The following is a 16,397-nucleotide window of genomic DNA, read 5'->3' on the forward strand; positions in this document are numbered from 1 at the left end:
TCGGCCACACCCTTGTGCCTACGTCTAGTCCCCAAGCAACCCGCTTGAGAGTTCCACTATCTTGTAAATTCCTTTTACTAGTCCTGAACCACACAAGGATAACCCTTCTTTTGTGTTCATATTTCTTTACAACAAGAGACCCTCGGTCTCTTAACCCCTTTTTGAGAATTAAAGTGAAGAGAAGAAGAAATCTTTGTTGAAAGAGATAGATTGAACAATTTAAGCACTCAGATAATTCCTTATTGAATTGCAAGTGTATTGGCCAAGGAATTTTTAAGAGGATAAGATGATTTTTCTTTTTGTGAGGAAAAGACCTTTTTGTTCTGAAAAACTCTAAGCAAATTCGTATTCCAAGTCACATATAAATAGACCTTTGATGGCCATGTAAAAACCATTTGAAAAGTTGTGACTCTTGGAAATAATTTTCTGAAAATCTCCTTTGGTAATCGATTACAAGACTTGTGTAATCGATTACAGGCTTTAAAATTTGAATCATAACATTTAGTAATTGCTGGCAATCGATTACCATCCATGTGTAATCGATTACACAGTGTAAAGTTTAAATTCAAATTTGTAATGGCTGTTGTAAATCATTTTTGGCCACTGGTAATCGATTACATCCTCTGGTAATCGATTACCAGAGAGTAAATCTCTTGAAAAAGACTTTTTAACTTAAATTTCTTAGCCAGACCTTTTGCTATTTCAATTTGGAATTCCCTTCCTAAAATACTAGACATCTTCTTGATGTTGTATCTTGTATTCTCGGATTGTTGTCTTGAATTCAACTTGAGAAGCACATTTCCATAAGACATCAAATCATCACGATCATATGGCATCATCAAAACATCAAAGGAAAATTATTTGCTTCTACAATCTCAAAGTCTTTGCTTCTACATCTAGAAACCCTAGACATACAAAGCTCTGAATCCCAGTCCAAACTCTCTTTACAAAATCTGATTTCAGGCTTAAATAGGTGGCCTTGTTCGTGCTCGTGCGCTTACCGCACGTTAGTGATTTTTGGCTTAGCGCGCCTTTCTCACTTAGCAGATGAACTGAAGCGGTGCGCTTAGCGAACCTGTACAACTCATCTTCTTCTGGATTCTTCCTCGTGCTTAGCCCAGGAGTGTTATGCTTAGCGGATGCTCGCTAAGCCAACATATTAGCTTAGCGAGAAGGTGACAACAGCCTTTTCCAAAGCTTGCCTAATTAACCTAAAATTGAGGCAAAATGATTATCAAACACACCAAATGAAAATACTAAGTATTTATTACCTATACTTAACAGAAAATACTTATAACATTACAAAATAACCATAAATTGGGAGAGTTTGATACAATTTATACAAGTTTTATACACAAAAGTTAGTCGTTTTCACCGACTAACACTTATGGTGTATTCCTAGTACTCAAAACTTGGGATGAATCATAAGAATGTGTTAAGGAGGTGTTGATGATGAGTTACCAACTTTTAATTAAAAATTGAAATTTTAACTAATTTAATAGTTTTTTTTTTTTTGCTTTAATCATATATGTTTTTATCTTTTTTCTTTAGTTCATTCTATCAATTTTAAAACCATTAGAAATTGTAATTTAATTTTTTAAATCAATACTGAAAATTTTAAAAACTATCATAAATCATTTTTAAAAAAGTTCAAATGTCACCTCGACACTTAATAGATTAAACCTAACGACAAAAATTCAAGGATGAAAAGCCAAGAAATATTTTATTAGGGATCAAAAGCAAGATTCAGGTATACTTTAAGGACCAAAAACATATTTAAGCATGAATTTAAGTATCGAACTAAACCAAATTGTGAGACTTTTCACTTTGAAAGATTAATATTTGAATGAATCTGGCTTACTATGCTACGTCATACTTATTTAATGGGTCCATCTAATAACTGATAAGATATAATATCACGGTCACAGTGTCTTAATGGTTGATTAATACGAACCATAAATACTCAGTGAAAAAGTTAGCATCCTCAATCAATACGAAAAATAAATATATAATATAAACCTTATTAAATTATTATAAAAATAAGAGAGCAAATTACATGGTATTCTAATTGCCTTTTATTTCATTTACTAGTCTTAAATTCAACCCCTTTTTAAATACTAAAGACATAATAAAATAATGTTGGTAATTAATTATCAACCAAAAGAAGGGGCAAAATGAAGAATGGGAAATAAATTTTACTCTAAAATAAATATATGCATTCAATAACCCCCACCTTTTTCATCTTATAAAATGGTCTATGGTCCATACCCTTAAACACAAATCACTTGCTTGGTCTTGGAGCTTGTCATGCCACTCTCTTTTGAACTTTTCACCCAACTCTTTTTCTCCTGCAAAACTTGAATTACCTTCCGCCAAACCTTGTTTTTCAAGTCTCTAGAGGTACATAAATGTATATTTTGCTTCTTCTTCTTCTTTTTTTTACTTAACTCAAACTTCTATGTGCTTCTTTTATTTAATGCTTTGAGTGAAACCAGGTAACATACTTTGGGAAAACCATGAATGGCGGAAATGGAACCACTCCAACAATGGTGTCACCACCTTCACCACATAGCTCATGTGGGTCCACTGAGCCCAACCAAGAGGACAACAATAACAACAACAATGAAGACGAAAATAACAACAAAAACAACGGCGGCGATGACAACAACCACAACAACAATCACAACAACAACATCATCATCATCATCAACAACAACAACAACAACAACAACAATAACAACAATGGCGACAACAACAACAACAACAATGGCGACAACAACAACAGCCACCACCACCCTGAAGCTCCTTCCTTGGTGCTAGTAGGGTGCCCTCAGTGTCTTATGTATCTGATGATCTCTGAGGATAACCTTATGTGCCCAACATGCAAAAGCATTAATTTGATTCATTTTACCTAAACATAAGGAGGGGGCAAAGTGCTAGACTAGCTTTTTAATTATTCTGCATTCTATGTTGCAAGTAAGACATGTTAGCATTTCACCAAGGAATTTTCTTTTTAGGATCTTTCTTTAATATTACCTTTTATTTTATCTTTTTTAAACCTTTTTTATGAGTAGTGCTACATGTGCTCCACTTTTTACCTTGAATTTCTCTACTTATATTATGTCAGTCAGTTTCCTTGGTTAGTGTGAATCATGAAAAAGATAACGTGAACTCGATTACACAATGAGAGTGAATTGCAAAGTATTTTGATTAATTATCTATCATTGAATATCTTATTTGATTTAGAAATGAATAAGACCATTTTTATTTTAACATATTAATTATATGAAATTATTTTACATTATTAATAAGGAAACTTCTACCGTAAACATATTGGCAAATGGTCCTGCATGAAAAAGTTAAAAAAGCAATTATTGTATCTTAAATACTATTATCCGTTTTATAATTTTTATTTTGAAAATGAAAATGACCAGTATACCCCTAGTAATAATAACTTAAATGACTATGGTACCTCTATTAAAGAAATAGACTTTTTTGGACAATATTTTTTCCTTTTGTTTCCCAATATACCCTCTTCTTCCTTTGCATCCTTCTCTCCACCTCTATCTCTTTCCTGAGTACCTTCACACCTCTATTGGAATCTCTTTTCCTTTATCAGTGGCACTACCATCACCTTCATCCTCCGCAAAGTTGTCCTTAACGATGATGAGGTCGATTTCGCGCTTTTCATCACTTTCTCTCTATTCTTCCCCAAATCTATAGCCTTTTCATCATGTCCTCATTTATACATTTCATTCTAAAATTCAAAGATTTATGCAAAGATTATCACTCACAGCTAGTCGTTCACTCATAGAGTAAGGTCACATTCTTACTGGTTTTGGTTCAAGTTTTTCTTTCTCAATCAATCTGTTTACTAACTAACAATTCTAATTGCAAGTTCACATTCTTGTTCCTTCTTTGTCTAACATACACATTTGCACAAACTCATGAAAGGAAACACAAACTCCATCACAATAATGCACTAAATTCAAAATGAAAACATACATCCATTTTTCACAAAAAGATAAAATCTTTCACTGCCATGTCATAAAAAAAAAGTCAAACTGTTCAAAATGCTTTAGGATGAGTAAACTAATTACCCGTAAATAAAACTAGTTGTATATGTAGACATAAAGGAAATACTGTACGAAAACCAAAATTATAATAATAAATACTGTCTGGCCCTCATGTATCTCTAAGACAGGAGTGGAAGAGTCTGCTGCATGTTGAGGTGAAGATGGATCCACTCCTGGAAATGGTGCATTAGCTGATGCTGGCACTTGTCCAGGATGAGCAGCCTCATTGGATCTCGTCTCTAATCTTCTTTTTGCAAAATCAACTGCTCCAGGGATGGTGGCTTCAGATGAGTGATCGTTTTCTGGTTCTGGCTCATGCTGTTGAGGTGCCTGGGCTGTAAAACTTTCATTATCCCCCACAAAAGAAGGTTGGGCTCCAAGCCAGGCCACCTTCTCAATGAACTACTCTACACTCATAATTGGCCTCTGCTGAACTAGTTCCTGCAAGCTTTGTATAATGAGAATTTGTCCTTCAAACAAGCTTTGAAATTTGGCATCTGAAGTCTGAGAGCTCTAGGCAGATTAGTCTGCTAAAGCTGGAAGTGGGGCTGAAGTAGAAGATGCAGGGATGCCAGCTATTGGTGCAAAGGAAAATGGAACATCAGCTACTCTAAGCTGGGTCTTCCTTACCTCTAGAAAATTAACTATTTGGTCATTCAGATTCCAACAGTTCCTTATGATATAAGCTAAGTCAATGGCCGGCCATAGGTTTTCACAGGAGGTAAGGGCATCAGATCCCACTCCCCTCGATCTACACAAGGCTGTGATTAAAGTTGGGAAGCCTAAGTGAGAAGAGTTTGACTGAGCCATCATGGTCATTTGTCCAGTGATCAAATTGCCAATGTTCTTGTCCATCCTTGTGATTAAGCCATAGATCAACCTAGCTCTGTCTGTGTTCAAATCTGAAGTGCGAGAGGTAGGAGCTAGGTTTGAGTACGAGAAGACACTCCATGTCTGAGTCAGGGCGGTAAGATCTTTTCTGAGGAGCTTCCATGGTTGGCCCTCCGTGTCAAGAATAAAGCCATTTCCCAGAATGCACAGACTAGCCTTTATCTCTCTAGGATTAGACCTTAGTCTGCAAAATCTAGAATAAGTGGGTAAAGATTCTGATGAGGACACAACTAAGGGCAAGGACCATGGCGTCCCTCTCCGTCAATAATCCTGTGTCAAACGTTCCGCCCCGTAAGATTCACATTAGATTCCCCCTCCTCTAATAACACTGGAGTCTGGAGGAACTCATTTAAGCTGTCTACATCTATCTTGATTAAATGGCCTCTTATTCTAGCATATTTAGGAGCTTGATCTGCTGGACTATAGAAATTGGCATAGAATTCCTTAACCACTGCCACATCTATGCTTCCTTCCTGAAGGTTGGCGAAACGTTTGTGAAGGTTTCGCCTCTCCAATTCTATTTTAAACTCGTCAAATTTAGAATGATAAAGTTCCACATTCCTTTCCGGAAGGATCCTTCGGTCTAAAATATTATCGATATATCGGTTCCAGGCTTCCTCTGATTGAAATCTCTTGCTATCATTCTGATCCTGTGGTCTAGAATCACTACTCTTATGTTTCTTAGAGGTCATCTGCATATAAAGGAACAAAACAATTAATCAGGACAAAGTTATTCAAATTTTTAAAACTGAAAAAGACAATGGCCGCTTAGCGAGACATGGTCCGCTTAGCTGGCCTTTGTAAAAAAAAAAACACTATCAATTAGCGATATGTGAAGCCGTTTAGTGGAAGTTGTAGAAATTTTTAGATTCTGCAGAATTGGCTTAGCGGGAAAGCGCCTGCTAAGCTGAACATGTGCCACAAGGATTTGCGCTAATGTCCATAAAGGCTGCGCTTAGCGGCACCAACTCTTCAAAAATTCTACTAAGTGTTGGGAGCTTAGCGACCGAAGCTCGCTTAGCTAAATGGATGCTGCAACCAATCGCGCTTGGCCTAGGAAAGCTCGGCTTACCGTGCGGCCATCAACCAAAAAAATGATTTAAGTTACCTGGGCTTAGCGATTCAGCCTTGCTTAGCCACAGGTAGTTCAGGAAGAGGATGAGTGTTCATCCTCAAAAGATGAACTCACTTAGCGTGGTAAGCGCGCTTAGCGAGTTCTTAAGATAACGCTTACATAAAATAAGTATTGATGAACTTGCTTAGCGCAGCATGCTCGCTTAGCGAGTTCATTGCGTTTTCCAGAAAATGCAGCTCGTTTTCTTGCACTTTTCAAGCCTCTAAAAGGCCTATCAGACATGCAACGTGTGACTCATACTCAATTCAATATACAAGCATATATAGCCCTAATCTTAAACTAAATCTAACAAAACATAAAAACCCTAAAAATCTAAAGCTACAGTTGAAGTCTTCAACCTTAAAGTTAAGACAAGAAAAAGAGAAAAACAATCATGGAACTTACTTGGATGGTGTATGGTTGATGCTTCAAAGTTGAAAATGCACAAAGAAAGCACAAATGCAAAATGTGCAAATGTTTGGAGAGAGAGAATGTTGAGACGAGGTTTCCGTAATCAGAAAAATGTGAGTGTAACTGCTGTTACACTCACTTAAACAGTTTTTCGATACTTTCGCCTAGCGGACCGCTGTACTAAGCGAGCAAGAGAGACATTTGGTTTCTCAACAAGGCTCGTTTAGCGGACCCGTGCGCTTAGCTGACGTTTCAAATTCAAAATCAGTTTTTTTTTTAATAGAAACTCGACTTAGCATGAGGGTACGTCCTCTTAGCGAGGTCTGTAGATTAGAAAAGCCGCAACTCTCGCTAAGCCAGGCTCTGGCCAGCTTAGCTAAAATGATGCATCTTAAGTACAGAGGAGTATGCGCTTAGCTGAGAGGGACTTGCTTTGCGCTTATATTGTTGCAACGAATCTCGCTTAGCTGCCATGACTGGCGTGGCGCTTAGCGTCATGGACCTCAATTATGGTCGTAAGGAATTGTGCTTGGTGACAATAGGTCATGCTTAGCCACGGATAAGCTTTCGCTTAGCGATCAGGCTGAAGCTTAGCTGAATTCAGATAGAATTTAAGTTAGCTTAGCTCAACCTTGGCCAGCTTAGTGGACCAAATCAGCCTCAAATGCAAGGGTTGGGCACTAAGCGCTTGAGACTCGCAACTTAGCATATGAACAGAGATGCGCTTAGCACGAGGCTTGCGCTTAGCGAAAGGACTGCTTTTTAGAAAATATTTTTCTAAGTTATTTTTCAGTCCTTTTTCCAAGTAATTGAAACCCTTATGTTAAACATCCAAAGATTGGCTGATATACTCCTATGTACAGACTATATAGCAAGTTCCAAATGATTTAAATGCATGAAAACAAAGATAACATAATTTAAAACTGGGTTGCCTCCCAAGAAGCGCTTCTTTAACTTCATTAGCTTGACGCATAACTTACTACCTTCAAGGTGGCATGAAAGTCACAAAGAACACATCTTCCTTGAAGTTTCGCCTTTTAGCTAGAAATTCCATGAACTTCATATAATCTGGAAGGAAATTCCAATTCATTTCAAGAAAGGTGTTAGTTATTAAAGAAAGTATGGCACTTAAGGTTTCCTCATGCTCTCCTTGCCTTCCTTTCTTGTCAATCAGTTGATGAGGAAGGTTATTGCTTTGGAGAATATTTCCTTGTTGGTTTTCTACTATTGAGTACTTCTCCCATTGTTGTTGTGTTTGTTCCTCATCTTTCTCCTCATCTTTTTCTCTTGATTCATGCTCTTTTATAGGGCTTTTCTCTTGAGCTTCAGCCTCTACAAAGGATTTTTCTCGTCTGGACATAAATTGAGTTACTGCTTCTACCAACTCACCAACCTGGATTTCTACACTTTGGAGTGCTTGTTGAGTTGATTTAGTTGTTTCCATGAATTTCATCAACAATTTATCCATATTGGATCCTCTTTCTGCTTCATTTTGATAGTAAGGTTGTAACTTTGGTCCCGCGTGAAAGTTTTCTATTGAGTAGCTCGTACCAAAATGAATTTCATGATTTTTCATTGAGTTTTGATTAGCTTTTGAGCTGGCATGGTAGGCCATGAATTCCTCAAACACACTTTCAAGATTAGGAGTTCTTTCTTCTTTATATTGATCGTAAGAACTTAATTCTTGTTCCCACTCTTGATCGTGTGCCGTCAAGATATTCATTCCACCCTTTAAATAGCTCTCAATCTCATGGAACTAAATCATCTGTAGAAGATTTACTATGCATACAAAGCACTAAAAAGAGCAGCAGTTACCAAGTCAAGAGAAAAAAACAAACATAAACAAATAGAAAAATTCACAAAAACAATAAAAGAATAACAAATAAAGAATAGACACCTAAAAACGAGCTAACTTCCCAAATAAAAAGAAGTTCCCCAGCAATGGCGCCAAGAACTTGTTCGGCTTCCGACAAGTGCACCGGATCGCACAAGTAGTATAAAACGGTAAGAACCAAGTATCGAACACTCGAGGAACTTGTGTTATTTGGTAAGCTATTTCAGCAAATAGGCGTCTAGTGTGTAAAAGTAAGTGTGAATATCAACAAGTGTATAAACTATCTATGCAAAAAAAAAATCACGCGAGAGAAATGATGTGTAATAACAAGTAGAGAACACGTTGGTCTTCCTAATAGGTGCCTGATGCTAAGAAGATATTCTTTATCTAACAATGCTCATGTGTTCTTATGGTGTCTCCTGAGATACTAAACCCCGATTCCTCATCATAGTTTAGCCTAATCATGATCAAGCATCGTCCACAGATTCCTCTTGTAAGACTGAACTCAACCAGGACCGCATTAAGACATACGTACTCAACTAATTTATCACACCCCGATTCCTCGTGAAAGCATGACAACTCAGCCCTGCACTTTCAAGGACTTTAGAGTCAGACCAGTTTCCACTATTGAATGACCCTAACAAAGCATGCATCTACGTGATCAAGGTAAAGGCATACTGGAATGAAAAGGAGATAGCACATAGAACACACAAAACATCATTAAATAGATAAAAATATATTTACATCAGGTACCTACAGGGAAGATCCAACAGAGGATCTAGCTTTCCATACCAGGAAGCCTTCTTAACAACAAAGAGAAGAACAAGATGAAAGATTGCAAAAATACAAGTGGTGAGGATGTCTCCTTCACCTCTAGGATCTCATAATCACTCACAAACTCATCTCAAGCTCTCAAATCGGCTCCTGCTTCAAGCTCTGGTCTCTGCAGATCTTCACACAGCAAAATCTCTCAAAACTCTTTGGAACTTGGACCTTTCTCTCTCTAGAAACCCTAGACATGCAAAGCTCTGAATCCCAGTCCAAACTCTCTTCACAAAATATGATTTCAAGCTTAAATAGGTGGTCCTGTTTGTGCTCGTGCGCTTAGCGCATGTATGGACCGCTTAGCACACGTTAGTGATTTTTGGCTTAGCGCACCTTTCTCGCTAAGCAGATGAACTGAAGCGGTGTGCTTAGAGAGATGAAGCAGTGCGCTTAGCGAACCTGTACATATCATCTTCTTCTGGATTCTTCCTCGCGCGTAGCCCAGGAGTGTTACGCTTAGCGGAGACTCGCTAAGCCAGCAATTGGCTTAGCGAAAAGGTGAAAACAACCTTTTCCAAAGCTTGCCTAATTAACCTGAAATTGAGACAAAATGATTATTAAACACACAAAATGAAAATACTAAGTATTTATTACCTATACTTAACAGAAAATACTTATAACATTACAAAATAACCATATATTGGGAGACTTTGATACAATTTATACAAGTTTTATACATAAAAGTTAGTCATTTTCACCAACTAACACTTATGGTATATTCCTAGTACTCAAAACTAGGGATGAATCATAAGAATGTGTTAAGGAGGTGTTGATGATGAGTTACCAACTTTTAATTAAAAATTGAAATTATAGCTAATTTAATGGTTTTTTTTTTTTTGCCTTAATCATATATGTTTTATCTTTTTTCTTTATTTCATTCTATCAATTTTAGAACCATTAGAAATTGTAATTTAATTTTTTAAATCAACACTAACAATTTTAAAAACTATCATAAATCATTTTAAAAAAAAAAATCAAATGTCACCTAAACACTTAATAGATTAAACCTAACAACGAAAATTCAACGATCAAAAGCCAAGAAATATTTTATTAGGGATCAAAAGCAAGATTCAGGTATATTTTAAGGACCAAAAACATATTTAAGCATGAATTTAAGTATCGAACTAAACCAAATTGTGATACTTTTCACTGTGAAAGATTAATATTTGAATGAATCTGGCTTACTATGCTACGTCATACTTATTTAATGGGTCCATCTTATAAATAATAAGATATAATATCATGGTCACGGTGTCTTAATGGTTGATTAATACGAACCATAAATACTCAATGAAGAAGTTAGCATCCTCAATCAATACGAAAACTAAATATATAATATAAACCTTATTAAATTATTAAAAAAATAAGAGAGCAAATTACATGGTATTCTAATTGCCTTTTATCTCATTTACTTGTCTTAAATTCAACCCTTTTTTAAATACTAAAAACATAATAAAATAATGTTGGTAATTAATTATCAACCAAAAGACGGGGCAAAATGAAGAATGCGAAATAAAGTTTACTCTAAAATAAATATATGCATTCAATAACCCCCTCATTTTTCATCTTATAAAATGGTCTATGGTCCATACCCTTAAACACAAATCACTTGCTTGGTGTTGGAGCTTGTTATGCCACTCTCTTTTGAACTTTTCACCCAACTCTTTTTCTCCTGCAAAACTTGAATTATCTTCCGCCAAACCTTGTTTTTCAAGTCTCTAGAGGTACATAAATGTATACTTTGCTTCTTCTTCTTCTTCTTCTTTTTTTACTTAACTCAAACTTTTATGTGCTTCTTTTATTTAATGCTTTGAGTGAAACCAGGTAACATACTTTGGGAAAAACATGAATGGCGGAAATGGAACCACTCCAACAATGGTGTCACCACCTTCACCACATAGCTCAAGTGGGTCCACTGAGCCCAACCAAGAGGATAACAATAACAACAACAACAACAACAACAACAACGGCGACGATGACAACAACCACAACAAAAATGACGATGACAACAACAACATCATCATCATCATCATCATCAACAACAACAACAACAACAACAACAACCACAACAACAACAACAACAACCACAATAGCAACAACAATAATAACAACAATGGCGACAACAATAACAACCACCACCACCCTGAAGCTCCTTCCTTGGTGCTAGTAGGGTGCCTTCACTGTCTTATGTATCTGATGATCTCTGATGATAACCTCATGTGCCCAAAATGCAAAAGCATCAATTTGATTCATTTTATCTAAACATAAGGAGGGGGCAAAGTGCTAGACTACCTTTTTTCTAATTCTGCATTCTATGTTGCAAGACATGTTAGCATTTCACCAAGGAATTTTCTTTTTAGGATCTTTCTTTAATATTACCTTTTATTTTATCTTTTTTAAACCTTTTTTATGAGTAGTGCTACATGTGCTCCACTTTTTACCTTGAATTTCTCTACTTATATTATGTCAGTCGGTTTCCTTGGTTAGTGTGAGTCATGAAAAAGATAAGGTGAACTCAATTACACAATGAAAGTGAATTGCAAAGTATTTTGATTAATTATATATCATTGAATATCTTATTTGATTTTGAAATGAATAAGACCATTTTTATTTTAACATATTAATTATATGAATTTATTTTACATTATTAATAAGGAAACTTCTGCCGTAAACATATTGGCAAATGGTCCTGCATGAAAAAGTTAAAAAAGCAATTATTGTATCTTAAATACTATTATCCGTTTTATAATTTTTTATTTTGAATATTAAATTGACCAGTATACCCCCTTGTAATAATAACTTAAATGACTATGGTACCCCTATTAAAGAAATAGACTTTTTGGACAATATTTTCTCCTTTTGTTTCCCAATATACCCTTTTCTTCCTTTGCATCCTTCTCTCCACCTCTATCTCCTTCCTGAGTACCTTCACACCTCTATTGTAATCTCTTTTCCTTTATCAGTGGCACTGCCATCACCTTCATCCTCCACAAAGTTGTCCCCAGCGATGATGAGGTCAATTTCGCTCTTTTCATAACTTTCTCTCTATTCTTTCCCAAATCTACATCCTTTTCATCATGTCCTTATTTATACATTGCATTCTAAAATTCAAAGATTTATGCAAAGATTATCACTCATAGGTAGTCGTTCACTCACAGAGTAAGGTCACACTCTCACCGGTTTTGGTTCAAGCTTTTCTTTCTCAACCAATCTGTCTACTGACTAACAATTCTAATTGCAAGTTCACATTCTTGTTCCTTCTTTGTCTAACATACACATTTGCTCAAACTCATGAATGGAAACACAAACTCCATCACAATCATGCACTCAATTCAAAATGAAAACATACATCCATTTTTCACAAAAAGATAAAAGTCTTTCACTACCATGTCATAAAAAATAAGTCAAACCGTTCAAAATGCTTCAGGATGAGCAAAATAATTACCCATAAATAAAACTAGCAGTATATGTAGACATAAAGGAAATACTGTATGAAAACCAAAATTATAATAATAAATTAAAAAGCAAAATGTATCATCAAGAATTAAAATTCCTGTGACTGGTCCTGGTTGTCCTGTATCTAAACATCCTTCTCATTTGTTAGATGCCATACTGGAGTAGCTGGAGGAGAAGTGTCCAAAGGCAGGACTGGTATGGTTAGGCCCTCATGTATCTCTAAGACAGGAGTGGAAGAGTCTGCTGCGTGTTGAGGTGAAGATAGATCCACTCCTGGAAATGTGCATCAGCTGATGCTGGCACTTGTCCAGGATGAGCAGCCTCATTGGATCTCGTCTCTAATCTTCTTTTTGCAAAATCAACAGCTCCAGGGATGGTGGCTTCAGATGAGTGATCGTTTTCTGGTTCTGGCTCATGCTATTGAGGTGCCTGGGCTGTAAAACTTTCATTATCCCCCACAAAAGAAGGTCGGGCTCCAAGCCAGGCCACCTTCTCAATGAACTGCTCTACACTCATAATTGGCCACTGCTGAACTAGTTCCTACAAGCTTTGTATAATGAGAATCTTTCCTTCAAACAAGCTTTGAAATTTGGCATCTGAAGTCTGAGAGCTCTGGGCAGATAAGTCTGCTAAAGTTGGAAGTGGAGCTAAAGTAGAAGATGCAGGGATGCCTGCTATTGGTGCAAAGGAAGAGGAAACATCAGCTACTCTAAGCTTGGCCTTCCTTGCCTCTAGAAAATTAACTGTTTGGTCATTCGAATTCCAACAGTTCCTTATGATATAAGCTAAGTCAATGGCCGGCCTTAGGTTTTCATATGAGGTAAGGGCATCAGATCCTACTCCCCTCGATCTACACAAGGTTGTGATTAAAGCTGGGAAGCCTAAGTGAGAAGAGTTAGACTGAGCCATCATGGTCATATGTCCAGAGATCAAACCGCCAATGTTCATGTCCATCCTTTTGATTAAGCCATAGACCAACCTAGCTCTATCTGTGTTCAAATATTAAGTGCGGGAGGTAGGAGCTAGGTTTGAGTATGAGAAGACGCTCCATGTCTAAGCCAGGGTGGTAAGATCTTTTCTGAGGAGCTTCCATGGTTGGCCCTCCGTGTTTAGAATAAAGCCTTTGCCCGGTATGCACAGAGTAGCCTCCATCTCTCTGGGATCAGACCTTAGTCTGCAAAATCTAGAATAAGTGGGTAAAGATTCCCCCTCCTCTAATAACGCTGAAGTCTGGAGGATCTCATTTAAGTTGTCTGCATCTATCTTGATTAAATGGCCTCTTATTCTAGCACATTTAGGAGCTTGATCTGTTGGACTATAGAAAAATGCATAGAATTCCTTAACCACTTCCACATCTATGCTTCCTTCCTGAAGGTTGGCGAGACGTTTGTGAAGGTTTCGCCTCTCCAATTCCATTTTAAACTCGTCAAATTTAGAATGATAAAGTTCCACATTCCTTTCCGGAAGGATCCTTCGGTCTAAAATATTATCGATATATTGGTTCCAGGCTTCCTCTGATTGAAATCTCCTGTTATCATTTTGATCCTGTGTGTCGCAACCTACCCTTCGGTGGGAGGGCAAAGCATGACTCACGGGTGCGTGTTCCAAGAAAGGAATACGCACGGAGTCACCACCAACGTTTATTTGAGGAAAACGTCGGAAAAACCAGAAAAGACATGATCTATGAACTTTAAGTGAAAGGTTCGGGAGTTCTATTTACGCATGGGGAAGGTATTAGCACCCCACACGTCCGTCACAAGAGACGGCAGCCTTTAATCAAATCTGCAAATATGACTTTAATTTATGTTATCTTCCCTTTTTACGTTCTTATGTCCTTTTTTATATTTTTATCTTTTTGTGGTCGACAAGGGCGTTTCCCTTTGCTCCTACATATTCCTCAATTGTGATGCGAAAATCAGACATACGTAGTTCTTTTGTGAACAAAGCTTTTTGGTTTAGTTATTTTTTTATTCTTTTTTGCAAGATATGTTTTTATTAAATGAAAGGTCATTTAAGGCGTTGGACCATTAGACAATCTTTCGATTCTTTTGAAAAGTGAGAAAACATTAAGGCATTGGACCATTAATGATTTCTTTATTTTTGAAAGAGATAACAAAGTTACATATTGGTTTTAGGTTTTTTAGAAATCTACATATTTACCAATAAAAGCGGAAAAGACCATTTCAAGGCGTTGGACCTTTGAAAATGGCTTTTTAGGCGATGACAAAAGTTTGGTTTATGAATTGATTTTTAGCCTTAGTTTCACTTTGGTTATTAGTCGATTTGATTAAGAAAGAGAAATCCCAAAGAAAAACGTCCGATTGAATTTTTTATTTTATTTTACTAAAAGATATTTTTGATTATTATATTATTATTTTACCTCTTTTTGGTTTCCAAAATGGTTACGGCATGACCGAACGGTCGAATTTCATTTTAACAGAAATTAACGGATATTACAATTCAAATGATCGGTGGAAATTTATTTTATTCTTTGATTAGGCGAGAAAATGACTTAAGTAAATGACTAAAGCACGTCAAAAGGGGGTACGAAAAGTAAATGAAATGAAAATAAAAGCAAGTGAAAACAAATGAGGACCACGAAGGGTACATAGAATGAATTGAAAAGTTCGATTTCGGGACTTACCGGTTGAAGACCGAAGAACGACGAAGAACGAACGAAGAACGTCGAAGAACGGTTGAAAATCTTCACGAAATCACCCATGGAAACGTTACGGAAGCGCCTCGGCTTGGATTTTCTTCACGGAACCAATTTTTTTTACTAATTTCAAGTGATCTCGAATTACCAGGAGGGCTGAACATTTTTTTCCCTTCACTTCTCCCCCTATTTATAGGAAAATGGGGGAGAAGCTTGCCACCCAGCTCGCCCAGGCGAGCTAGGTTGCTTCTTCTAAAAGTAACCGCCTTCTGGAGGAATTTTCTGGAAGGCCCAAGTGGGTCTGGTTGCTATTTGCACCCCCATTTTTACTAAGTACACCCCCCTTCTTTTTTTGTGATTCTTTTTCCGTAACGTTACGAAACTCGTAACGATGCTTGTTTTCTTTCCGTAATGTTACGAAACCTTACGGATTACGTAATCATCCATTTTTTTTCCTTCCGGAACATTACGGAACTTTACGTATTGCACACTAACACTTCCTTTTAATTTCCGGCATGTCACGGAACTTCACGGATTGTGCTACAATGCTTTCTTTTGACTTCCAGCATGTCACGAAACTTCACGAATTGCCTAACGATGGGTGCCAAGTACCTCGAAGTGGTCAAACGAGGGTCGCATCCAACAACGGATTGTCCCCGGACGAAATTAGGGTATGACAGTTGCCCCTCTTTACTTGTCTTTTATTGGAGATAAAAGGGAAGTAAAGATAAGACACTAATTTCGTTCGAGCGAAACACCATTCGGCCAATGAACCTCCCTGCCACCGGAACCTGCAAAAATTTGAAAATGATCCGTATCGGCACATCATCCTGATACTGTCAAATTTGTTCCTCTTGGTTAATACAAGACGCAAAATGACCATAATTTATCTCTGCGTTTTGTTGGACACGATCGAGCCTGGGCGGCGAGACACAAAATGACCATAATTTGTCTCTGTGTGCCACCGGACACGATCGCCTCTGGATGGTGAAAAGGGGTGTGGAATGACAAAGGGCGCAAAATTTGTCTCTGCGTGTTTATCACCCAACTTGCGAAATCTGAATGACAAAGGGCGCAGAATTTATCTTTGCGCGTTTATCACCCGCCTCGCTGCTCCTGAATGATAAAGGGTGC

General features: G+C 37.1%; 1 protein-coding gene across 1 annotated transcript; it reads left to right on the top strand.

Moving 5' to 3' along the window:
- Positions 1-2,290: 2,290 nt before the first annotated feature.
- LOC114395377 (putative uncharacterized protein DDB_G0283431) lies at positions 2,291-3,224 on the top strand. The gene is made up of 2 exons (XM_028357138.1): positions 2,291-2,400; positions 2,496-3,224. Exon 2 carries the CDS (start codon positions 2,517-2,519, stop codon positions 2,913-2,915), a length of 399 nt encoding a protein of 132 aa, XP_028212939.1. The 5' UTR covers positions 2,291-2,400; positions 2,496-2,516; the 3' UTR covers positions 2,916-3,224.
- The last annotated feature ends 13,173 nt before the right edge of the window (positions 3,225-16,397 follow it).

The sequence above is a fragment of the Glycine soja genome, chromosome 18 (assembly GCF_004193775.1).
Source record: "Glycine soja cultivar W05 chromosome 18, ASM419377v2, whole genome shotgun sequence".
In the NCBI taxonomy this organism is placed as follows: Eukaryota; Viridiplantae; Streptophyta; class Magnoliopsida; order Fabales; family Fabaceae; genus Glycine; species Glycine soja.

Bases quoted from the DNA above. Each gene is read 5' to 3' on its own strand.
- LOC114395377 (XM_028357138.1), top strand. From the start codon at position 2,517: ATGAATGGCGGAAATGGAACCACTCCAACAATGGTGTCACCACCTTCA.